Source organism: Erinaceus europaeus, chromosome X (assembly GCF_950295315.1).
Source record: "Erinaceus europaeus chromosome X, mEriEur2.1, whole genome shotgun sequence".
Taxonomy (NCBI): domain Eukaryota; kingdom Metazoa; phylum Chordata; class Mammalia; order Eulipotyphla; family Erinaceidae; genus Erinaceus; species Erinaceus europaeus.
In genome coordinates, this window is record NC_080185.1 from 55431252 (window position 1) to 55456553 (window position 25302).

Sequence of the window (25302 nt, forward strand, 5' to 3'; positions counted from 1 at the left end):
GGTTAACTTAGACCACACTAAAAACCTAGATCTATTTCCTCCCTACCTTAATGCCAAATTCTGTAAACCAAATACCGGTCTAGATACAACAAATGGCAGTTCAGGCTTTAACAACTGGAGGATCGTCTAAGTTTGTCAGACAAAGAAGGGATAATGAACACTGAAAAAGAGCAAGAGATTGGCTCAATTAATGATGGCCATTTTGGCCAATACCAGGCCACTTCATCACCTAGGGTCCTAATCAGGGAATCCATGAATTCTTCCATAGATACTATGGACCTACACCTCTAACAGATCTAACAGATCCCTCTCTATCATCACTTGTCACTTCCATCAGGAATATCATAAGCCCTTTTGTAGGCCTTTTCAGGATCTTACCCTCACTATAAACTAGCTATGGTAAGGACTGTGTCATCCTATTCTGCCACTCAAGGAGGATTGATCCTGAAATGAGTATAGCCTAGAAGTCTCCCAGTCGTGACCATGGACTGTGAGCTCAAACTGACTGGGACTCAAGAGGTTTTACAGACTCCTGTGCTAAATATGAAGATACATGATCCCCAGGGAGTCATGTCAATGTGGCTAACAATTAATTGAATTTATATAAAATTTTCAAGCTTGGGAGATATTCTCTGCCCTAATCCAGTTTTCAAGTTCTATTCTCAACTCTAACACCATTTTCCCAGACACTATTTCTAGTCTATGTTAGGTATCAAGCTCAAATAGAGATTACTAAAGTCATGGGCCCCTAGGAACATATGTAAAGTGAACATACTAGCTTTTTTTCCACCCCAGGGTCTCTATTCTCATCTTCTCTATTTCTCCTCTTTTAGTTCATGTTTATTAAAGATTTTGTGCTGCTTAATACCCTACTGCCTTTCAACCACCAAATTACAGATGATTCTACAATTTCATCCTGACCTCCCAGGCCAGATGACCTTGCCAACATGCCCTGGACCCTTAGTAACCTCTTTAGAGCCCTTACCTAGTAGGCAAAGAAAGACACTGGCTAGGAGTATGAACTGACCTGTCAATCGACCTGGACATGAATCTGTATGTCCAGTAGAGAAGCAATTAGAAAAGACAGGACTCCTGCCTTCTTCGTCCCCCCAAATGCACCATCATAAGCTAGATCTGAGCAGTGCTCTGGAGAGGGAGGGAGGGAGGGGAGAGAAGAGAATTAGGCAAGGGGAATAAATAAGAGATTAGAATAGAGTACGAACTGAAAGTAACATCTAACGTTAGTTGCAGATGCCTTGATAGTACGTATAGAGAGCCACAAATTTAAAAAAAAATCTTGGGAAAGAGCAAGCTAATATAGTAAAGTGACAGTCTGGAAATTTAATACCCCAAAATTGGTGACATTCACCTATACCAGTAAATTAGAGGAAATCAGTTACAGGTCTACGCGTATACTCAGCACTACTAATATTAGCCGAGATTTGAAATCAAATAGAGTGATCAAGCAGAGATGAATGAATAAGTAAAATACGGTATGCATGCACAGTGGAAAATTACACACCCATTAATAAAAGATGAGATTTTGTCTTTTGCTACAACATAGATAGAACTGGAAAGAATCATGTTTACTGAAAGAAGCAAAAAGAACAAATACCCAATGATCTCATTCAGAGATGGGATTTACAAAACCAAGGGAGAAGAAAGGGGAAAAAAACAAGAACTAACCCTTGGTCTACACCAGCAGATCTGAGACTAGGAATGGGGAAAGAAGTGGGAGTGAAAATGGAGTTGGGAGCCACTGTACTGTGTCAGAGGGTGATAGCATATTCTTGGTGAACGAGGCGTGATGGCTCATTAACTAACTGGAGATGTGAATTTATGCCCTTGAAGCAACTGCCTTGTAAAATATCTCCCTAGGGGGCCCGACAGTAGTGAAGCATGTTAAGTGCACATGTTAAGTGCACATGGCCCGAAGCACAAGGAGGGGTTTAAGTATCCTGGTTAGAGCCCATGGCTTCCCACTTGCAAAGGAGGTCGCTTCATGGTGGTGAAGCTGGTCTGCAGATGTCTATCTTTCTCTCCCCCTTCCTCTCTCAATTTCTCTCTGTCCTATCCAACAACTACAGCAATAACAACAATGATAAACAACAAGGGCAACAGAAGGGGAAAAGAATAGCCTGCAGGAGCAGTGGATTCATAGTACAGGCACCGATGCAGCAATAACCCTGTAGGCAAATATATTTATTTCCCTAATAAAATTTTTAAAAGATTAAAAAATTAGATGGGGGGCCAGGCGGTAGTGCAGCGAGTTAAGCACACTTGGCTTGAAGTGCAGGGACCTTCGTAAAGATCCCAGTTGGAGCTTCTGGCTCCCCACCTGTAGTGGGGTCGCTTCACAAGTGGTGAAGCAGGTATGCGGGTGTCTGTCTTTCTGTTTCCCTCTCTGTCTTCCCCTCCTCTCTCCATTTCTGTCCTATCCAACAACAATAACAAGGGCAACAACAACAACAAAAACACGGGGAAACGTGGCCTCCAGGAGCACCACTGGTGACGGCACAGAGCCCTAGGGATAACTCTGGAGACAAAAGTATATGTGTATGTGTATGTGTATGTATGTATGGAACTCTCAAGCCAGAGTTTCATCCCCAACATCACACATGCTAGAGTGATGGTCTGATTCTCTCTCTCTCTAGCTTTCTCATAAATAAATCTTTTTTTTTTTTTTAAAAAGTGAATACCACCTTTTAAAGACAAGGAAAAGGTCACCAAGGTGCAACCAGTTCAGTATACACATTAACATGCTCAAGGGTCTGGGGTCAAGCCCTGCTCCTCACCAGCAGGAGGAATGATTCAGGAGCCTTGAAACAGGCTTGTAAGTATCTAACTTTCTCTCTCCTCTCTCAATGTTCTTCTATCTTATCCAATAAAATAGAAAAGAAATTTTAAAAAGGAAAGGAGAGAGGGAGAGGAAAAAGGGAGGGAGGCAATGGCCACCAGGAGCAATGGATTTGAAGTGCTGGCACCTTGACCCAGTGATACTCTGGTGACAATAATAAAAAAAATAACAAGGAAAGAAATTATTTAGTTTCTATTATTCTATTGACACCAGGGTCCTTTCTGGGGTTTCATGCACACAAGATTCTCTCGCTCCTGGAGGACTCAGTGAGAAAGACAGAGGGAGGAAGAAAAGGGGAAAAAAAAGAAAAAAAAAAGAACCAGAGATACTAGAACACAGCTTCCTTACTCTTGAAATTTGCCCCATGCAGACGCTTTCATGTGGGGGCTCAAACTAAAGTCTTTATGCAGAGTAAAATGTGTGCCTCATATAGAACCTAGTGGGGGTTGTATTGTTATGTGGAAAACTGGGAAATGTTATGCATGTACAAACTATTGTATTTACTCTAGGCTGTAAAACATTCATCCCTTTGCAGCACAGGCGTATTAATCCTGGTTGGAGCCCCCCCTCCCTACCTGCAGGGGGACACTTCACGAGTAGTGAAGCAGGTCTGCAGATGTCTATCTTTCTCTTCCCCTTTGTCCTCCCCTACTCTCTCCATTTCTCTCTGTCCTATCCAACAACAAGGACAACAATAATAACCACAACAACGATAAAACAAGGGCAACAAAAAGGGAAAAAATAGCCTCCAGGAGCCATGGATTCATAGTGTAGGCACAATAACCCTGGAGGCAAAAATAAATAAATAAGTAAATGAACAAATAAATAAATAAATGAAAATACCAAAAAAAAATTAATCCCCAATAAACAATTTTTAAAAATCGAGAGTTCGGCGGTAGGTGCAGTGGGCTAAGCGCACAAGGCAGGAGCGAAGCGCAAGGACCTGGGTAAGAATCCCGGTTCCAGTCCGGGCTCCCCACCGGCAGGGTGGTCGATTCACAAGTGGTGAAGCAGGTCTGCAAGTATCTTTCTCTCCCACTCCTCTTTCCATTTCTCTCTGCCCTATCCAACAACAATAACCACAACAACGATAAAACTAGGGCAACAAAAAGGGATAAAATAGCCTCCAGGAGCCGTGGATTCATAGTACAGGCACTCAGTCCCAGCAATAACACTGGAGCCAAAAATAAATAAATAAATAAAAATGCAAAAAAAAAAAAAGAATCCTCCAATAAAGAATCTAAAAAATTGGGAGTCAGGCTATAACACAGCGGGTTAAGCGCACGTGGCGCGAAGTGCAAGGACCAGCGTGAGGATCCTGGTTCGAGCCCCTGGCTCCCTACCTGCAGGGGAGTCCCTTCACAGGTGGTGAAGCAGGTCTGTAGGTGTCTATCTTTCTCTCCCCCCTCTCTCCATTTCTCAGTCCTATCCGACAATAATAACTACAACAATAAAAAAAAAAGCAGGGGCAACAAAGGAGAAAATAAAGAAATTTAAAAAAGAATTTAAAAATATGTTTACTTTAATGGATGAATCAGGTTATTTTTTTTTAAGTTAAGCTTTTTAAATGTTATCTGTTTTCAATTATGGTAAAGATCGAGAGATAAAGAGCCAGACGCCTGCAGCCCTACTGCACCACTTATGAAATTTCTCCCCTGCAGGTAGGTACCAGGAGCTTGAACCTGGGTCCTCCTGCACTGTAAGACATGCATTCAACCAGGTGCACCTCCACTCTACCCAGAATTAAAAATATTCTTTTTTTCCCCACCACTATTATCTCTGAGGCTTAGTGCCGGCACAGAGTCAACTGCTCCTGGTGGTAATTGTCTGTCTGTCTCTCTCTCCTAGACATAGAGAAAAATAGAACAGCGGGTGGAGGGAGGCATCAGAAAAACAGGGGTAGAGTGCTTCACAGCTCATGAAGATTCACCCCTGCAGAAGGGAGTGCTCCAACTCTGATCCTTGTGTGAGCTTCACGGGTTGTGCCACCCCTTGGGCTCCCCAGAAAATAACTCTTTAAAGAAGATGAAATAGCTAGCACAAAGTCACACAGGAAGAAAGTAGTGGAGCTGGGTCGAGCTTGAATAAGAACAAGATGTGTTCATGTTCTGAACTAGTCCATGCTCTGAACTAGTTGTTTTGTGCTAGGAGATAAAGATGACTCTCACAACACAGAGAAGGAAGGAGAAGCAACAGGCAAGAAGCAAGGCGACAATCCAGATGAGAGGTGATTAAGAGCTAATCATTCTCGATATCAACTTAAAAAATATATAAGTTCCACTTACTTCTGATGTGTGGTTTTTACAGATGATCCTTCTGGATGGCACAGCTACGTGTGCCTAAAAGAAACCAAAAAAAAAAAAAATTAGCATCTTTTTTACACTCTCAGCAGGAAAAAAATGTCACCTGAACTGATCTGGAGTGACACACGTGTACAAAGACCCATTTCTAAGAATACCACCATTTATTAAATATTTTCACTGTTGGGAAATTGTCGTGGTCCTCCAATACTTTTGTGACTTATTGTCATACTGTGTAAAGGAGGCAAATGAGCAAAGGAAGATGAAGGGAAAGAAATGGTGTGTTCACAGAGCTAAGGTTCAAAGATGGAATCGGAATTCAAATGCATTGGTCTGCTTCTAGTGCTGAATCCAACATAGTCTCAGCCTTAGAGATGAACTCCCCCTGCAATACCACACAGGGGCTGCTGAGACCCTTGGAGTGGGAAAAAGCAAAACAACATAAATCTGTGATTCTACCTGCAGGCAACTGACCAGGAGGACTGGGGGAGGGGCTTGTTCAAAGCAGGGCAGCCCTTTGGGGAAGGGGGGGGCGACGACCAGGAGGCACCATTATGCGGGAGCCACCGGCCATGAAATCTTTCTACACCACCCTCAGGGTAAGAATACAGCGTTCCACGGACCTCGTAAGGCTAGTGGCCAAGGCATGCCCAGCCCCAGCTCCGGTCACCCGCTCAGCCACCTGCTCCGTCTCCGTCTCCCTGAATCAAAAGACCCAAAGAACCCTCCCTCCTCTTTAAGCCAGAACGTGGGGCACACGGACACGTGCCAAGGACCCCAGGACCCCGCCATAACGATAAGCAAAACGTGTGGCTTTTTGTTTTGGAGGTAGTGTCTTGCGGGGGTGGGGGGAGGTGCAGGGGACGATGAAGAGTTCGACTCTTATTTTCACATGGGCCATTATTCCCCCCACCCTGAGCACCCACCCCACCCACAAACAAAACAAAACAAAAACCGTGAACTGTTGTTGATTGCAGGATCCCAGTCCGAGCTTTTAGAACATCTTTACCGTCCCGCAAGCGCGCAGTGCCAGCCCCACCCCCGCGTCAGTCGCATTCCTGTCCTCCCGTCTCCCCCTTTACACGCACGCACCCCCACAGACGCACGCACGTGGGCTCTCGCGCATGCACGCACGGAACCCCACGCACCCACTGCAAACCCGTCCAAACGACGAGACACACGGTCATAAATCTCTGAACTCACGCGTCCGTTTCTGCTCGCCCTCCTGCGCTTTCGAGGACGCCCCTCTCCCCGCCCCCCACAGCTCGCCGACAACGTGCGCCTAGAGCTCAGTCCGCCCCAACCCGCGGCCGCCCCTCAGGCCCGTCACACTGGGCCCCCACTTTAGTCCTCACGTCCTAGGAGATATCGGGTGGGGTGTGGCACTTCTCACGCTGGGTCACCAGGGCCTGCAGACGACAGGGAAGCCTGACGCTCAGGCTGAGGGAACTCCCTTGGTTTCCTGGCTATCGTTGGTGGCAAGGGGGTGGAAGGTAGGGGAGAGGGTGGTTGAGTGGCCGGCGGGCGGGCGTTTCTCGTCCTCACTGGGAAAAATCATTCACCTGGCTCCCAGTCAGTTTGCGCTTCCTTCGCTTGCTGCCAGAGGGAAGAGAGAGAGCCAAGGTCTTTGGGGCGGGGAAGGGGAAATGACTCACAGAGGAGGAGGCTCAGAGGGAGGGGCTGACCAGTAAAGGCGGGGGGTACGGGGGGCGGGAGAAGGCGGGGATCTTTGGGAGATGGGAGGTAAAGGGGAGTTTCCAAAGATGAAGATGAGAAAAGCACGGTGTGGTCTCTATTGAGAGTGCCTTACAGAGTCCTGATCAACCATGAGTCCAGAAGACACTGAGCAGGGTAGTTTTCTCATTGCTGGGCCTTAAGGTCACGCCCCCACCCAACCTTAGCTAAGACCCCAGCAAACAGTAGTCAGACAAGACACTAAGGCAGCTGCTAGCGGGGGAGGGGGGCGGAGGGGGAGTTGGGGCGGGGGTGAACAGATAGATTAAAACATCCTCTACCACTGAGCTGAAAATAGCCCTTACCTTAGGGGGTTGCTGGAGCAATTCAATAAATAACTACGTTTCATATGCTCAGTGCTCAGGGCGTTAAGAACAATTATGATATCTCCTATCATCACAAAGATGTTTGTTGAGACTCACTTCAGTAGATTGTTCTTTATGAATCTCCTAAGGGCAAGCACTATGGGTCTTACCACTAAACCAGTGTTTGACAAAAGGTTTATGGAGGGGTGCAGGCAGTAGCGCTGCGGGTTAAGCGCACATGGCACAAAGCACAAGGACGGGCTTATGGATCCAGGTTCCAGCTCCTGGCCCCTTACCTGCAAGGGTGGGGGTCGCTTCACAAGTGGTGAAGAAGGTCTGCAGGTGTCTTTCTTCCCCCCCGCCCCCGTCTTCCCTTCTCTTGATTTCTCTCTGTCCTATCCAACAACGACAGCAATAACAACAATAATAGCAACGATAAACAACAAGGACAACAAAAGGAAAAAAATAGCCTCCAGGAGCAGTGGGTTTGTGGTAGAGGCACCAAGCCCCAGCGATAACCCTAGAGCAAAATAAAAATAAAATAAAAGTTTATTGAATTATTTGTTGAGTGAAGGAATGAATAATAACTTGGACTACTGGCCTTACCAAGACCCTCTTCTCTCTTTTCTCAGGGTTGCATTTGCAGGAGTCTGAGCGATAGAAGATTATGACTGGGAAAAAGACGCCCATACATTGCGTCACATCAGATGACCTATGCTGCCTCTGGAAAATCAGAGTGTCTTTGGCAATTTGTGCCACGGAGCACCAGCAAGACTGTCAGAGAGCTGCCCTGAGATTTGGCGTGAAGTGTAACTAGTGAGAGCAGTATTTATGTCTTGGACACTACTGAGTGAAGCAGCATGGAGAAAATGACTAAAGTTTAAAGTTCAAAAATATTAGTGATGAATGAAATTGGGGGAGATTAGTGGGAAACATCCAGTGACTCAGAGCGTGTGTAAAAAAAAAAAAAGTACAGTAACTCCAGAGAATTATCTGATGAAAGACCCTAAAAAGCAATGAGCCTATCCACCTTGATTTTCCCTGATAACCCCACATTCTTGGTATACGTATACATGCATAAATGGAACTCCTACCACCACACCCATTAAATTTGCACTTAACACTAATTTCTACTTGAAGACTGGAAGGGAACTCAGAAATTACTCCTACAGTTCCATTCATAGTTAGAAAACTGAGTTACACAGAGCAAAGGACTTGAGATTTGCAATACTCTGGCCTTGGTACTGATTCTTGCAAGAACTGACTTTATTGTATATCCCATTTTTCCTTTAATCCATGCCCCCATTCCACTCCAACCTCAGAGACTGACAAAGGACATGAATGCAAGGACAGACAGCAATAGGGAGGGAAATAAGTAGTTTCCTGAACAGGCCTGACTTTACTTTCTTTTGTTTTACCCCCACCCACCCAGTCCTGCTTCTGAAGGTACCTGTTAGATTCTGTAGAACAGATCCACTATGGCACCCTGAAAACCTGGTACTATTCACATAAGCCCTCAAGGCTAAAGGTGGGAACTTCTGCTACTCGGTGTCTTGGCAAAATGCATGTGATCCTCCACGAAAGGGTGGAAAGAATTACCAGGGAGGCCTCAGAGGGTAAATCTTTTTTTTTAATTATTTTATTATTTATTTTCCCTTTTATTACCCTTGTTGTTTATTGTTGTTGTAGTTAGTATTATTGTTGTTATTGATGTCGTCGTTATTAGATAGGACAGAGAGAAATGGAGTGAGGAGGGGAAGACAGAGAGGGGGAGAAAAAGATAGACACCTACAGACCTGCTTCACCACCTGTGAAGGGACGCCCCTGCAGGTGGGGATCTGGGGGCTCAACCCAGATCCTTAAGCAGATCCTTTAGCTTCAAGCCACATGTGCGCTTAACCCACTGCGCCACCACTCGACTCCCCAGAGGGTATATCTTATGCCTTACCATGCCTCAGGTCTGGTAATATCAAGCCCACTGGCTTGGCTTCAATTCCTTGCACCACCGGAAAGCACTAAAAACACCACCAGGGTAATTCCATAAATGGTGCAGTGGTGCTTTAGTGTATCTCCCTTCCTCCCCCTCTTCCTTCCCTTCACTTTTTTAAAAAAATTAATTATCTTTATTTATTGGACAGACAGCCAGAAATTGAGGGGGAAGAGGAAGACAGAGAGGGAGAGAGAAAAACACCTGCAGCCCTGTTTCACCACTTGCAAAGCTTTCCCCTTGCAGGTGGGGGATAGGGGCTTGAATCCCAGTCCTTGTGCATTGTAATATGTGTCCAACCAGGTGCGCCACCACCCGCCCCCCCCACCTTCACTTTCCTTCCCTTCCTCTCTCCATCTGTAAACCATTTACTCCCCAATAAAGAAAAAAATCTTTTTATTTCATTTATTATTATTATTACCAGAGTACTGCTCAGCTCTGGCTTATGGTGGTGCGGGCAGCTGAACCTAGAACTTTGGAGCCTTGGGTATGACAGTGTCTTTGAATAACCATTATACTATATACCCCCTTCCTAAAAATTTCTTGAAAATTCATCTGTGTGTGTGGGGGGGTGGGCCATGGTACATCAGGTTAAGAGCACATAGTACCAAGCACAAGGATCACAGTTGGAGATCCAGCTCCCTACCTGCAAGGTAGGGTTGCTTCACTTGGGATGAAGCAGGTATGCAGGTGTCTGTATTTCTCTTCCCCCTTCTATTTCTCCATTTCCTCCCTTCTCCTCCCCTCCCGATTTCTATCTGTCCTATTCAATAAAAGAGAAAAAAATGGTCGCCAGGAGCAGTGGATTTGTAGTGCTGGCACTATGCCCCAATGATAACCCTAGAGGGAAAAAGAAAGAAAGAAAGAAAGAAAGAAAGAAAGAAAGGAAGGAAGGAAGGAAGGAAGGAAGGAAGGAAGGAAGGAAGGAAGGAAGGAAGAAAGAAAGAAAGAAAGAAAGAAAGAAAGAAAGAAAGAAAGAAAGAAAAAAATAAGCTGGTAAAGCAACTCGGGGTTATCATACAACCTAAAAATCCTGGGTTCATTCCCTGGCACAAGGAGAAAAAAAACTTGCTAATGTGAAAAGTCCAGGCTAAATTAGAATTAGCAGGCAGAGCTGGTAACCCACTTCTAAAATATGGTGTCAATTTAGGTATCAACTTTGGACAGGTTTGAGGTGTTCTAGACTCCATACTTGTATATCCTTCTCTGGTGAAGACTACCCAGGACACACACACAAGGGCAAAGGCCCCTCCATTCCAGTTATCAGACAACTGCAAAGAACTCTCTGGGCTTCCACTGATGTTTGGAGCTAATCTGTCTCCCAGGTCTCTCTGAAATGGTCCCTACCTCCACCCTTTACTTCTAACTATATTGTATTATTTGGTTGTCATAAGGTAGAGTCCTCCAAATGATACTCTGATTATATACAATTGGCTTGAATCATAAAGTTTGTTTAGATAAAGGTCAAAGTTAACAGTCTTGAGATTCAAACCTCAGAGTACATAGACCACCTTGCCCCCACCTACAAGCTCAGTTTCACTGAGACTCTAGGACCAACCCCATTCCAAGATAGGAGAACATCAAGCATTCCACCTCTGCTCTGACCTGGCATGTCCTATGGAACCAGCCTTCCCAAACATCCTGTTGCAAAAACAAATGAACAACAACAACAAAAAAATCAATTCTCGTATATAGATAACAGACCCGTATTTAACTTTTGCACAAGCTAGCTAGGACACTATCCCTCTGATATTCCAAATTCTTACCTATTTTGTATTTATTTCTCTTGCCTTTGGGAAATAATTTCTGCAGGCTGTTGGTAAGACCTGTTTCTAGTCACTTCTCTAGCTACCACCCTTGACTGGCTAGCTTTCTTTCACTTGGCCTGCACCTCTCAATCTTCACAGCTCTGACTGAAATGCAGGCACACCTCAGAGATTCTGGAGGCTTGGCTTGTTCTCACAGCACCTTTTTAGAGTAAGGGGAGTGGCACACACTTTTTGCTTTCCCTGTGCATACAAAAGCCATGGATAAACTGTATTATATATTAAGTATTCCATAGCATTACAACTAAAAGAAAAAAAAAACAATGTACTTGGCTGGGAGCGAACATAGTGGTTAAGTAAAAAGACTTTCATGCCTGAAGCTCCAAAGCAGAGTCTATGAGGCACAATTAAGGCAAGGTATGCCCGATACACAAACTCAACGCTAAGGAATCTCCTCATCCTCCTTCTCTGAGTCTCCATCCATACATCTATAGACCAGAACTTCTTTCTTTTCTTTTCTTTTCTTTTCTTTTCTTTTCTTTTCCTTTCTTTTCTTTTCTTTTCTTTTCTTCTTTCTTTCTTTATTCTTTATTGCCACCAGGATTATCAGTATCCTCAGTGCCCACATGGCTCCCAGTGGCTTTTTTTCCTTTTTTTTTTTTTTTGCTTCTTTTTTATTTAATAGGACCCAAAGAAAATGAGACAGGGGGAGGGGAGGTAAGAGAGTGGGGTAGAGACACCTGCATGCACGCATTATAGTGTGTGAAATTTCTCTCCTGCAGGTGGGGGACTGGGGCCTCAAGCTGGTCCTTGCTCCTGGTAACATGTGTACTCAACCAATTGCACTACCATATTTTCTTGCCCACTCCCCCTTTTTTCTTTTTGCCAATAGGTACTGCTGGGACTCTGTGCTTGCACAATTCTACTTCTCCCTGCTTCTAATGGACTTCTTTTTTTCCTTAGAGGTTGAGAGACAGAGAGGAAGAGAGACACACAAAAAGAATGTGATACACCACAGTGCCACCCCACAGATTATCAAATTTCATCTGTGACAATGTTCCCATATGGTGGGTGGGGCCTTGAAGCCAGGTTCTCCAGCAAACTACAGTGTGCACTCTACCAGATGAGCTATCTCCTATCCTAGGTTAGGTGTCATTTTTTTTCTTTTTTTGCCTCCAGGGATATCGCTGGGTTTCAGTGCCTGCACTACGAATCCACTGCTCCTGGACTAAGCTATTTTTCCCTTTTGTTATCCTTATTGTTTAGTGTTATTATTATTGCTGTCGTTGTTGTTGGGTATGACAGAGAAATCGAGAGAGAAGAGGAATACAGAGAGGGGGAAGACACCTGCAGAACTGCTTCACTGTTTGTGAAGCAACCCCTCACAAAGGTGAGGAGTTGGAGGCTGGAACCGGGATACTTATGTTGGTCCTTGAGCTTCATTTCCTATGCACTTAACCCACTATGCTACTGCTCGGTCTCCTAGGTTCGGTGTTTTTTTTGTTTTGTTCTGTTTTTACCTCCAGGGTTAGTGCTGGGGCTCAGTACTTGCACTGGGAATCCACTGCTCCTGGAGGCTATTTTTCCCTTTTGTTGCCCTTGTTTCTTATCGTCGTTGTTGTTATTGTTATTGCTGTCATTGTTGTTGGGTAGGACAGAGAGAAACTGAGAGGAGAGAAAGACATACACCTGCAGACCTGCTTCACCACTTGTGAAGAGACCTGCTGCAGCCGTGGGGAGCCGGTTGCTAGAACCGGAATCCATACGCCGGTCCTTGCACTTTGCACCATCTGCACTTAACCTGGTGCGTTACCGCCTGGTCCCCCGTTAGGTGTTTTAATACCAAGTCATCTCAATGCTTTCTGGACCTACCATGACTGGTAGGTTCCACCACTGTGATTTTGTTTGTTCTTCCATAATTTTCACCCTCTCCCCTGATCCCTGAATCTATAGCTTGTTCCCTAGAGTTCACTTGGTCATTATCTTTCTGACAGTATCCTCCTACTCCACAAACCAAAGTTTTCCCAATTGGATCTGTTTCCAGATTCCCTGGGTCTTCTCTGCCCAAATTTCTACCTATTATATGATAATTGCCCCAAGTTATTTAGTTCTACTAACTCATGTTCATCCTCCTTTTAATTTTCCCCCAATGAAAACCCAGTGAGAGACAATCAGGAATTCATGAATACATATATATTTATTTATTTCATAATATAGCATTTTGGATGGGGTGGGATATTTTTAGTGGGATGAGGCTGTGAAACCCACAGATGCTCAGATTTATGTCACTAGGAGAGACACTCTTGGTTCAGAGTTCCCAGTACAAACAAGCCTGGGGTAAAGCATTTAATAAAAAATAGTTCAACAATAGTCTAATAAATATTCTAGCCAATAACAACACAGCATATGTCTAAAGCCGGCAGATCAAACCGTAAAAGGCAGTTTTGCGTGAACTCATGGCAGTCAACCTGACCAACTTGTATAGCCAAATATTGCCCAGTGTCTCAGGCTGAAAATGGCTTCAGAACTGAAATCACCATGGAAGTGGTTCTTATCCATCAGCCTCACATTCTCCATTCTGTGGAGGAAATGGTATCAAATATTTCACTTTATCAAAAGGTTCATTGTTCCATCCAGGTAGTCATATATAAATATGTAAACTATGGAAGCTTAGAAAATTCACCTAGTGTATTTTAACTGAAAAGAACATGTGATTTTGCTGCAATCTGAATTTTGCTTGCATTCAAAGTTACACAATGAGATAATATGGTAAAAACACATCCAGATGCAGTTATCCTTATGTATTCAATATAAGGAGCCAGAACTCCAATGTAGCATTAAAATTCCTTCCATATTCTCAAAACAGGTTAAACTTTGTTTCTATTATTTTGTGCTTTCTTCAATAAGACAATATAAAAAGCGGAAACAAGCATAAACTGCAAGCAATTTTTTTTTTCTAGCAGAAAGGATTGTAAAATATACTGAACAGACCAACAAAGACTTATGGAATCACCTTCCTTAGTGATGTTAAATATAGGTCTTATTCCCTTTGTCCAACTGAGTTTAGCTAGAGGTAGTCAATGACTTCTCTTAAGGTCTCTGACACTGCTAACATTCTTTGAAAGTTTCCACTGAATACTATGCCATTACGGTATTTCTTGGAAAGAACTTCCATATTTTCTGCTGAGAAACTTCATTGCTTACTTCAAACCCAGTTTAGTAGAATTAACACTGAGTGATTTTTGGTTGTAACCAAAATTTAAATCTATGTTCAAAGAATAAAAGAATGATGTCATATGCTCCAGACAATTCCATAAGATAACTAACAAATGGCTTTTGAGGACAGTGCTTATTTACATGTATGATCCTTGGAACATCTGCAAAATAATATTAACAGAGCCTAAATGGGGAAATTAATCAAGCTTTTCTGCCCAGTAAATATTAGCAACAAACACCAGTATGGATATCGGAGTACATGAGGGAAATTTGATTACTTACTTGTTCATTTATACATCCATTCACTTAACATTAACCAGATAACTATGCAGCTCCACTCACTATGACAGGTGTTAAAAATACAAAAACAAAAGACACAGCCCCTGCCCTCAAGACGTTCACAGTCTAGTAGGGGAAGTGATATTTTGTAAGTCAGGCTTTTGTGTGCATTAGAATTATTGGTGAGCTCATTAGAAATGTGAAGTGGCACCACCACCTCTTGACCTGATATTCTTAAGTAGATGGGGTGGGGGGTATGGTCTAAGAATCAGTTCTCTGCACAAACCCTAAAGGTAAATTTTAACACAGGTTATCCGAGGAGCACACTCATGTAGCAAAAACACTGCTATAAATTGTGATTATTGTTGGGGCTTGAGATCTTCAGGATGTTTGGCAGAGAACATAACCCAGTGGGGTGGGGGGAGAGGTGAGTTTGGGTGTCAGTCAGTAGGTAGTCTGGCTGAGAAAGACAGAGGTGGGAAAGGAACTCCAAAGTAACATCAAATGCAAGGTGGGGAAATTGTCTCAGGGCACTAAAACCTAAAGGGTTCAAAGCAATTGGTGTGGGAGACTTAAAGACAAAATAAATTGGGCTGGGAGAGAACTAAAGTGTTTTGCACTTTATAGCATTTGCAAACTATTTCATTACTTTGAGAACATTCCTACTGTTTACTCTGTGCAGCAGCACTGTTTATAATGTTGCGGTTTTCAGGACAAGAGAACAAGTTGGGTAGTTTAGTCTGGCCAAAGTAACAAGTGTGTATGGGGCTGGGAGAACAAAACAACAGCTGGGAAAGCAGAAGGTTTTTTATTTATTTATTTATTTATTTATCCCATATAAAGGGAGAAAATCCTTTGCTTTGCTTAAAAAAAAAAAAAACTGGAGGTTAAGCTCTAGAACAAACCAGAAGAATTTAGAAATGAAGGGCATACATCTTGTAGTATTAAGTCTAGGATTCGGGTCAGGTAAAGGAGAATAATATTTATAATAGTTACACTTATTAAATACCAGGCACTGTGCTAGGCAGTTTACATGTGCTATCTTTTCGAAATCTTAACGCTAGCCTTGTGAGGTAGGTATTTTTACAGGAGAGAAAACAGAGGCTTGGGGAAATGAAGTACTTGCCCTTGGTTACAACACTAGTTGTAGAGAAACTATTTCAGTTCAAAGATTTCCTAGTACAGCAAACTCTTTCCCAGTACCGTTGAACCTTACTGGGCTTGCAAATTCCTCATTGGCTGTTCAGCAGTAAGTGCATCTGATTTGTTTAAACCTAAAAACTGACTGTCACTAGATAAGAACGTTTGAGCCAGCCACCTGTATCTGCATCAGTCTTTTTTCCATGTCTACCAAACAAACAATAAAAGTTACTTCTGGGGATTTATCAGCTCATCTCCCCCCTGGAAAATAGTAATAAGCCATTTGACAGCAGGGACTGTGTTTAACAATATTTCAGCAACAGTATGGCACCTGGAATCCAACAGTTTGTTAAATGAATTAATAAATGGACATCCACCAAAGTGGATGAGGAAGCACAGACAAGCTTTGGTATTGTTTCAAGACTCCGATCTGGCCGTTTACTACAGCTAACATTCTGCAAAACAGTAATATTTTTACAACTCCCAGGTAGACTCCTTGAAACATTTAGTTATCAGAAAAAAAGAAAGCTGTGGTTCAGACACCCCCAACCCCTGTAGTGGAACTAATAAAAAGCACAGACCATAAAGTGTAATGCCCTTCAACTCTAGCTATGAGGACTGGGAATATCCTTTTTATCTGCATTTGTCATGAAGGGTTGGCAAGGCAGATGAATACTGTAAATGAGGTTGCAAGAGGAATGATTATATAACCTGTTAAAGAAAATAAGCTGTTCTCAGTCATTAGTAAACAGTTCAGAAATATCTTGTCAGAAAATACAAATATATTTAAATGCTAATAGTTGTTGGGTCTGTAACACTCCATCCTTTATTACTGACTGAATAAATAAAGCAGGCGTCTAAGGAATCTCTCTTTTTGAGCCTAATTCTAGTAACTGTACTAGAGTAATGAGTGCACTTCTTAGAAATGTTTTATGATAAGAATATTTAGCAATTGAGAAGAATTTCCATGATGTACTTTTACCTGGATCAGTTTTTCTATGTAGCAGCATCTTCTGTGGAGTCTTCCTCCCAATCTCTCCTTATCTAGCCTAGACTTCTTCCCACCACCTACATTATTACTGTAATTGCATGTATGTATGTGTGTGTGGGGGGGCAGACGGAAGGAAGGTTAAATGGAGAAAGGGAGAAATGTTGACTGATTTTGGTGTTCCCTTTATGGAACAAAAATGTGTACTATAATATAATTTATGTTGCCTTTAAGTATGTTTCTCACTCAAATAAGCAAATTTTAAAGTTTATTACAATGCATATATAATAATAAAATGAATATATAACATATATTATTTATTCATTTTATATGTGTATTATATACACATACATGTTTTCTTTACAATAAATCCCTACTGGTAGTTTTTTTTAATCAAAAGCTATATATAATATGTGGTCATTTGATACTTTAAAATTCTTCTTGGCTAAAGTAATCACTACTAGAAAGGCTGATGTCCCCACTCACCCTCACTTTCCACCTCATTCAGAGCATCTTTCTAGATTATTTACTCAGAATTACCCTAGCTCCTTCCAATACTGTGTATACTCCTAAATCACTGGATATTTTAAATTCTTCAATGACAAGAGGAAGTCTTTTTTCTTCCATAGCTTGCACTCAGGCAACTCAGATAATTTATTCTGAGAAAATCAATATATTAATTCAAATACAAGCTTTAATGCACAGAAATTAAATCTATAATATCTAATTATTTTGGATGCTTCAAATAAACTTTATTTTATATCTTGTATATTGAACACTAACTGAGGTTTAGGGGAAGAACCTGCTGAACTGGAGAGCCAGTGAATTATATGCTCTCTTGAAACCTAATGACAAGCTTTCATCCCAGAAACATAAGGGGATTCTTGAGGCCTGCAATTGCATTCCTGCCGTTCAGGGTAATCAATAAAATCTGGAGCAGGCAAGCCAGACAGAATCATTAGGGATTTGTTCCAGATTGTGAATGTTGGACAAACTGGCAGAATAAAGGTCACATCGAAAGTATGAAGATGGAGAGAGTTAGCAGGGTCATAGAAAGACAGCATGTTGTTGTCATAATCCAGAAGGACACCCAGACGTTTCAACTGTGGGGGCACATCGACCAGCATTTCCTTGTTGTTATGTCTCACTACAAAGTTACTATTGCATCTAGAGAACACCCATGAGGAAGCATTCTTGCCAATCCATTCATTCTTGGGAGCTGATTTATAGGCGATACCAACTGCATACCTGAGAGAAAAAGAGGAGAAAGAAAAAAGCATTTACTAATTATCTGAGTTGTGCTAGACACCACATGGAATATATAAAGAAATAGAATGTGTTTCTTCTTTTAGTAGTTTGCATTTATTTGTTTATTGATTTAGCCAGAGTATTGCTCATCTCTGGCTTATGGTGATGCAGGAGACTGAATCTGGGATCTCTGGTGCTTCAGGTATGAAAGTTGTTTTTTTAATTTTTTAAAAATATTTTTTAACTATTTATTTATTTGTTCCCTTTTGTTGCCCTTGTTGTTTTATTGTTATAGTTATTATTGTTGTTGTCATTGTTGGATAGGACAGAGAAATGGAGAGAGGAGGGGAAGACAGAGGGGGAGAGAAAGATAGACACCTGCAGACCTGCTTCACCACTTGTGAAGCGACTCCCCTACAGGTGGGGAGCCCCCGGCTTGAACCGGGATCCTTAAGCCGGTCCTGGAGCTTTGTGCCATGTGCGCTTAACCCGCTGTACTACTGCCCGACTCCCGAAAGTTTTTTTTTGTTTGTTTGGTTAGTTTTTTTAAATATTTATTTTCCCTTTTGTTGCCCTTGTTTTATTGTTGTAGTTATTATTGTTATTCTTGATGTCATCACTGTTGGATAGAACAGAGAGAAATGGAGAGAGGAGGGGAAGACAGAGAGGGAGAGAGAAAGATAAGACACCTGCAGACCTGCTTCACCGCCTGTGAAGCGACTCCCCTGCAGGTGGGGAGCGGGGGACTGGAACCGGGATCCTTATGCAGGTCCTTGCGCTTTGTGCCACATGAGCTTAACCCGCTGCGCCACCACCTGACTCCTTGTTTGTTTTGTTTTTGCATGACCATCATACTCTCCCCTGCTGGAGCAATGCAATTTTTTTTTTTTAACCAGAGCACTGCTCAGCTCTGGCTTATTGTGGTGCATGGGATTCAACCTGGGACTTTGAAACCTCAGGCACAAGTGTCTCTTTGCATAACCATTATGTTATCTACCCCTGCCTTGCAATGCAATTTCTGACACCTAGCCCAGTATATTCTCCATGATTTTATTTAAATGCTGGCAGGGACTAGGGAGGTGCTTCAGTAGATACAGCGTATGCCTGCTATGTATTAAACTCTAGGTTCAATACCCAGCACCAAGAATGAAAATGGGTGAAATAACTCTATGGATGGTGGAGTAGTATTTTGTTGTCTCTCTCTCCGGGTCTGGGAGAGAGTGGTATCACGTATGTATAATGTCTTGGTTTCACTTTCAGCAATGAAAAAATGTTGGCAACTTTTTTTCAGGACTAATTTTCATCATATCCCTCTGAAGCTAGACTACCAGACATTATGTTTGTACTATAGAACTAGGTCTTCCTGGGAACCTAATGATAGGGGTAAGAAGAGAAAAGTATAATTCACTTACCATGTTGAGGAGCCCATGACTACCTCCCAGTAATGGCAGCCACTGTCAATGAATATATTTCCTGCTGCCCCATAGCAGCCTGTGCCACTAAACCTCTCTGGGGTATGACTCTTTTTCAGAGAACTCTCATCCTTCTCCATCTGCAATCCATCATTAGAGATCTTCAACTTCTTGTGAGTCATTTTGGGATCTAGTTTAAAGGGTTGGCCTGGAAAAAAAGTATGAAAGAGACAACACATGAGGTTAAGAATTCTATCTTTGTTCTCCATCACTACCCAGGGAGCTTTGATAGGATATTCGTTCTTCGGTCAGTGCAAATTGATTATGCTAAGAAATCAAGCCAAAAGCCAACATTTTACATGGGAATAAGCTGTCATCTTCTTTTCATCTCGTGAAGGAGGTTCTCAAAGTGTCATGTCTTCAAATGTGTTTTTTTTTCCTTTAATTTCTTTATTGGGGGATTAATGATTTACAGTCGACAGTAAAATACAATAGTTTGTACATGCATAACATTTCTCAGTTTTCCACAGAACAATTCAGTCCCCACTAGGTCCTCCTGGGCCATCATGTTCCAGGACCTGAGCCTCCCCCCAACCATAGATGTGTGTGTGTGTGTGTGTGTGTGTGTGTGTGTTTGACTTTGCTTTATTTCAGTGGACTGTTTGGTTCAGTTAAGTAGATTTTTAGAAACAATAATATTTGAGGTGAGAGAAAGTTAGACAAACTGATGAAACAATTATTGTTTGGTGGCAAAAACAAAAGCAAACTAAGAAGAATTCAGCAGTTGGATTTTTTTTTGCCCATGTACAATTAGTATATAAATAACATATAATTAGATGACTTTGTTAGAGCCACCATTGCATCATCAATATTCACCAAACACAGCTGTTACGTAGGATTATTCACAACAGAGATTTCCTTATCACCATTAGACAAAGCCAGTTTCTGGGGGCCAATAGCTGTGTATGGCAAAAGTTAGGTTGTACAAGATGCATCTATGCCTGACACTGTTGCAAGGCACAAAACCCATTCCCTACTCTTTCTTCTTTCACCCACTTTCACTACAGAGACCAGAAAAGTTAAATAGTTAAATTTCTAGCCTCTACGTTTGTACTTGGAGTTACTAATAAGATGGAAAAGTCTGGGACAGTGCCTACTTTCCTGTTAAAAATAGCTGTCATGTCAACCAACCCTTTCTCCCTTCTTCCTATCTCAACAAGGAAAAAAAGACTATCTAGGAGTTGCTATGGCCCTGTTGTGACTATGTGGTAATAGCCGGATACACAAAGGGAGAAGGGGCATGAGGAGATAGCTAATGGTCATGCAAAAAGACTCTCATGCCTGAGGCTGTGAAGTTCCAAGCTCAATCCCCTCCACCATAAATAAGAGCTAAGCAGTGTTCTGGTTAAAATAAAATATGGTCAGGGAGGTGGCACAGTGGATAAAGCATTGGACTCTCAAACATGTGGTCCTGAGTTCAATCCCCAGCAGCACATGTACCATACTCATGTCTGGTTCTTTCTCTTAAGCCTTTTACCTTTTTCATTAACAAATAAATTTAAACAAAAACAAAAATGAATGAAAAAAGGGAGAAGTCTGGATATTTTACTATATCACAGAGTTATTAGACCAGCCCTGACCTACCTCTTTCAAACCTTTTGTCTTGTAAGAGAAAAAAAAAAATCACTGTGTTTAGCTTACTAACAAATACTACTTGTTAAACTAAGTTATGTTTTTTGTCATCTACAGTCAAAAGTTAGTAGGGCTTCTCTGTTGTCAGATTTTTACCAGGTTATCTTTTATTCAGTTGCTCCTTGCCCCCTGCCACACCCAAGAATGGAGGATGAAGTACAGGGAAAAACTGTTCACAAATATCCCTCCGAGTCTCCAGCTACTATATATATATCCATATATGTACCAGGAGCACAGACAAGCTCCTTGTCCAAAACTCAAGCTATAATACCAAAGTTCCTCTACCCAGTGCTTCTGTTCCCTTGCACTGCTCAGGCTAAGCTCATGCCCCGGCATGGAGGGAGTCACTGAGCTCTCTTTTAGGAACCACGACACGTACTGTTTGTTTTCAGTCGAGTAGGTTCACTGTTCCGGCTGCCTGCTTGGTTTATGGCTTTAACAATGAAGATGTAGCGCGTCCCACTCTGGAGTCCATGCACCGTGTAATGGTTTTGTTTAATGTTGGGCACAATCATCCAGCTATCCACAGAATTATACAGGCCTGTACCGTAGGCAAAGACAAGAGCATTAACAAGCAGAAGCACACTGAGCATTCATCATAAACTTCCCTCTCCCCGGAGAGTTTCATTTCAGTCCTGGAAGATATAGCTTCTTTTCTCCAATGGAGTCAGGCTTATGTCAGGCTCCATGCATCTGGCAATTGAACATCATCACTAGTAAAAGCTTCAGTGTTTTACCAAATAGTAGCAGAAAAGCCATTATTTATCCCAAAACCACAGAATCATCACTTGCATGGGGTGACTACATCTTTATCCCAATGGTCTAGACTCTACATCTCTGAATATTAGGTCTTTTGTATGGATGGTGTAGTTTTGTGCAAAGCACAGACACATGGAATCCCAGGACCAAAAAGACACATATACATAATTTTTCCCCTCATTCTTATAAACAAAGAATAAAAATTTAGAAAAGCAAACTGACATGTGTACAATTATGGATATATGGTAATGGTGCTGAGAGTAAAACACTGGTCTCTGTAATCCTAGTCCAGCGTTCTCTCCACTACATCTCAAGGAATGGGAAGAAAAACAGTGTTTTATTAAATGCAATGCAGGGAAACTCTTGGGGCTTGTCACTAATCTCTCACTCTGATTTCCAAAATCAGCTGGGCTCCAAGGTCAAGGAGTTGAATGATAACTAAAGGGAAATACCATCTCCTCACTTGACACTACTCAATTTTACCCCTCTGGTTTTGATTCTGCTATTCATTCAAAGTTAAGTGACTTAGGAATTTAATTATTCTCCAGAACCTTCTTCCTTCCCAATTATAGAAAAGGATCAGAGTGCTAGGTTTCTGCATTTGAAACTCTTTAGACCATAAATACTGACCTAAACAGAGAAAAATGTACATAATTAAAAACATGTATTTGGCAAACTCAGTAAAAGCAGGATTGATATCTTAGTCCATGGATGATGTAGACTTCTATCTTCTGCCTGCTTTTCAGTGAGTTTACTGATTTTAAAACCACAGTTCCACTAGACGATGCAAAGGAAAGGGCAAGGAAAATGAATGATGAATTTAGTCACTGCTATGCAGCTCCTGGAAACAGTTTAGTGAGGTTGAAAACCAAAAATGATAACGAGTGTTCTGAAAGAGATCTGATCACGGTTTATAATTGATGTTGGGAGAAGGTAGAAATGTCTAAATTAAAACCAGTAAAAGAAGCACAGTGAGAGAAAGTAAACAGATATGTCATAAAAAGAATTGGCAGAGATGCTCACTGATTCCCACGAAAGACAGTAAGGGTAAGGAAAAGGCACAATGGCTGAGACTTGGTCTATTTGTGTTCCAATGCACACAATGAAGCATAAACTGCACATGAAATTAAAATGAAAGGAAATACGTGAGTTTTATATATATTTGCAACAACACAAAATGATTTTTATAATGTATTATGCAGCTGTGAAAAAAGAAAGAAGAGGGTCTCTAAAAACTGGTATGGAGGGTGGGGTCTTCTTAGCACAGCAGGTTAAGCGCACTTGGAGGGAAGTGCAAGGATCGCTATGTAAGGATCCTTGATCCTGGATCTTGGTTCCAGCCCTCAGATCCCCACCTGCAGAAGGGTCGCTTCACAGGTGGTGAAGCAGGTCTGCAGGTGTCTGTCTTTCTCCCTCTCTTCTTTCCCCTCCTCTCTCGATTTCTCTCTGTCCTATCCAACAACAACAGCAGCAATGACAATAATAATAATGACAACAACAAGGTTAACAACACGGGCAACAAAATGTTAAAAAATAGCCTCCAAGGTGGCGCAAAGCATAAGGACCGGCGTAAGGATCCAGCCCCTGGCTCCCCACCTGCAGGGGGGGTCATTTCACAGGTGGTGAAGCAGGTCTGCAGGTGTCTGTCTTTCTCTCCCCCTCTGTCTTCCCCTCCTCTCTCCATTTCTTTCTGTCCTATGCAACAACAAAAACAACAATAACTACAATAATAAAGCAACAAGGGCAACAAAAGGGAATAAATAAATAAATGAAAAATAGCCTCCAGGAGCAGTGAATTCGTAGTGTCGGCACCAAGCCCCAGCAATAACCTTGGAGGCAAAAAACAAACAAAAAAAACTGATATGGAGAGATTTCTAGGTTTTCTTTCTTTTTTTTTTGTTAAGTAATAGTAATAATAATCGCCAAAAAGAATTTATGAGATGTCATTTTTTTTCTCCAAGAAAGAAAAGCAAATAACAGAACAGGCATGTATTTGCTTGGATTTTATTAAATAGCAATAATAATAAGAGGGAAACCTGAAAAATAGTGGAAGTTTGAATTCCTACAAGGAATGATGGTAAGTGAATGGGATTAAAAAGACATAGGAAATAATCAATATAACTTTTTTCTTTTTTGCCTCCAGCGTTATTGCTGGGGCTTAGTGCCTGCACCATGAATCCACTGCTCCTGGAGGCCATTTTTCCCCATTTTTTGCCCTTGTTGTTGTAGCCTTGTTATGGTTATTATTGTTGTTGTTGATGCCGTTCGTTGTTGGATAGGACAGAGTGAAATGAAGAGAGGAGGGGAAGACAGAGAGGGGGAGATAAAGACACCTGCAGATCTGCTTCACCGCCTGTGAAGCGATTCCACTGCAGGTGGGGAGCCGGAGGCTTGAACCCGGATCCTTATGCCGGTCCTTGCTCTTTGCGCCACGTGCGCTACCACCAGACCCCCAGAATCAGTGTAACTTTGGTATAATTTCCTATTTTGGAAAAATGTTGTGTTCTTACACATTCAAAATATTTAAATGAAATCAATATGAATGTGAATAGTGAGGACCAAAACTGAAGGCAAACTAAAACAAATGAGCTAAACTGAATTTTAAATAGAAAACAACCACACCAAAGGGATGGGAGTGGGAGCAGAACTGTAAGCAAACTCTGAACTGTTGTTTGTTTTTGCAGTCATCTGAGCAAAGAAATTCTGAAACTATTTTAGATACATTATGGAGTTGTGTAAATTAGTACATGTGTTAATGTTAAGAGTCAAGACTTTAATCGAGAAGGCAGGGATTTGCAAATATGGGATAGTAAAAGCAAGAAAACTTGAGGGTAGGGACTGGGCAGTGGTACACTCAATAGAACACATGTGTTACCATGCAAGATCTGGGTTTAAGCCCTCATTCCCCACCTTCAGGCGGGAAATTATGCAAGCAGTGAAGCAGTCATGTAGGTCTCTCGTTATCTCTGCCTCTCAATCTTCCCCTTTCACTTGGTTTCTCTCTATCTCTACCAAATAACAGAAAGAAGAAAAATGGCCACTGGGAGTGTTAGATTCATAGTGCAGGCTGGAGTGCCAGTATAATCCCGCTGGCAACAAACAAGCAAACAACAAAACAAAAGTTGTGAGCATAAATTGGAATTGATTTTAGTATGAACCAAAAAATTTCCAAAACATATAAGCTATGTAAACCTGCACATATGCAAATGTGCATGTTAGGTATGTGTGCATGTCTATCATTTAGGTGTATTTGTGTGTATGTGTGTGTGTGTATGCACAAGTTTATTATGTGTATGTCAATACCCAAGCCTTGGTCTCTAACACTAAAATGATCTAGGGATAATTGGAAAAAATGGCTGACTTCAAAACTGGTGTAGGATAAGCCTAGAACCTTTTGCTGTGCTGATTTATAACATAGTGCTCCAGATAATGATGGAAGAATATAGGACTCAGACTCAGGTTGAAAGGTCCTCACTAATTTGAACAGCAAGATATGTAAAGGGATAATTAAAACCATTAGCAAAAAAAAAAAAAGAAAGAAAGAAAGAAAAAAGAAAGAAAAAGAAAGAAAGAAAGAAAAAGAATTCTCATGCATGTGACTCAGGTTCAAGGTCCCTAC

At 41.9% G+C, this 25302-nt stretch overlaps 2 protein-coding genes across 12 annotated transcripts in view; both read right to left on the reverse strand.

Moving 5' to 3' along the window:
• The window catches only part of LOC103120163 (NACHT, LRR and PYD domains-containing protein 12-like), a 62150-nt gene extending 55386 nt beyond the window's left edge, over nucleotides 1–6764 (reverse strand). For 2 of the 9 annotated variants that reach the window (XM_060183176.1, XM_060183173.1), the window contains exons 1-2: nucleotides 6250–6310; nucleotides 5143–5196 (exon numbers count right to left, since the gene is read on the reverse strand). The gene's annotated coding sequence lies outside the window, so the exon portion shown is untranslated. Of the gene's footprint in view, nucleotides 1–5142; nucleotides 5197–6249; nucleotides 6383–6500 lie in introns of those variants that run through there. The other 7 variants (XM_060183170.1, XM_060183171.1, XM_060183172.1 and 4 more) reach the window with 7 other exon arrangements.
• Nucleotides 6765–13127: 6363 nt separating this feature from the next.
• MID2 (midline 2) overlaps nucleotides 13128–25302 on the reverse strand; it is a 160722-nt gene continuing 148547 nt past the window's right edge. For all 3 annotated transcript variants that reach the window (XM_060182618.1, XM_060182617.1, XM_060182616.1), the window contains exons 8-10: nucleotides 21304–21465; nucleotides 19233–19440; nucleotides 13128–17820 (exon numbers count right to left, since the gene is read on the reverse strand). In XM_060182618.1, the coding sequence (XP_060038601.1) occupies nucleotides 17418–17820; nucleotides 19233–19440; nucleotides 21304–21465 (773 nt within the window). In that variant the 3' untranslated portion in view covers nucleotides 13128–17417. The remainder of the gene's footprint in view (nucleotides 17821–19232; nucleotides 19441–21303; nucleotides 21466–25302) is intronic.